Source organism: Penaeus japonicus, unplaced genomic scaffold (genome assembly GCF_977035675.1).
Source record: "Penaeus japonicus unplaced genomic scaffold, GWHDUDI00000001_assembly GWHDUDI00000042, whole genome shotgun sequence".
In the NCBI taxonomy this organism is placed as follows: domain Eukaryota; kingdom Metazoa; phylum Arthropoda; class Malacostraca; order Decapoda; family Penaeidae; genus Penaeus; species Penaeus japonicus.
Window position 1 is genome coordinate 5,925,263 of NW_028234444.1, and position 851 is coordinate 5,926,113.

At 31.5% G+C, this 851-nt stretch overlaps 1 protein-coding gene across 1 annotated transcript in view; it reads left to right on the plus strand.

Annotated features, from left to right (window-relative positions):
• The window catches only part of LOC122258234 (uncharacterized), a 14,153-nt gene extending 13,880 nt beyond the window's left edge, over positions 1-273 (plus strand). Inside the window, exons 4-5 of the mRNA XM_086534951.1 lie at positions 53-96; positions 248-273. Coding sequence (XP_086391077.1) covers positions 53-96; positions 248-273 — 70 coding nt within the window. The remainder of the gene's footprint in view (positions 1-52; positions 97-247) is intronic.
• The last annotated feature ends 578 nt before the right edge of the window (positions 274-851 follow it).

Sequence of the window (851 nt, forward strand, 5' to 3'; positions counted from 1 at the left end):
GTCTGTAGAGAAGAGAAATATCCCTATTCCTCTCGTCTTGATGGTCTTGCAGGTGCAGATGTGCAACTTGCAACTTCCTGTTTACCTCCTACGATGGTAGGTTGTCAAAACCCTTTCGTAAATATAACTTTGCAAGTTGCATAGGAGGGTTGTTGGATAAAATGTGCGTATATATATATGAATGGTTCACTTTTTTCTTTATTGTTCAAGATTATTTGCAAGATGATTTTATATCCAATCTCTACAGTGACAACGCACCTAGAACATAAATAAAAATAAATGTGTCAAAAAAGAAAGAAAGAAAAAAGCTAAAACACATTCCGTCAGTTCGATTAAATGCCGTTTATGACTAATGTTCTCATATATTTACTTAAAGTTACTTCTTTCCCCACAAAATATGCACCATATGTTATCCTGATTGATTTTTTCCTCATCACTTTAGAGTTCCATTAAGGATAAAAATAATATGAAGTACTGTATATGGTAATATGATGATATGATAATGATATAATATTATATTATAGTATAATATGATAATGATATGATAAAGATATGAGAATATATTTATAAAAAATAATATGGTATGTAAACGCATATGTGTGTGTGTGTGTGTGTGTGTGTGTGTGTGTGTGTGTGTGTGTGTGTGTGTGTGTGTGTGTGTCGGTCTAACTGTATTTCGGTTTTAGGAGTGGATGTATGACGGGTTGATTTGGAAAAGCATGTTGTGTATTATAAAGATATGAGGTGTATTGGTGTGTGATTGTATGTGTGATGTGTTTTATTTTCATTTTTTTTTATTAGATGAAATAAATAACAAACAAGGGAACATATATATCGATCATAAAATACAG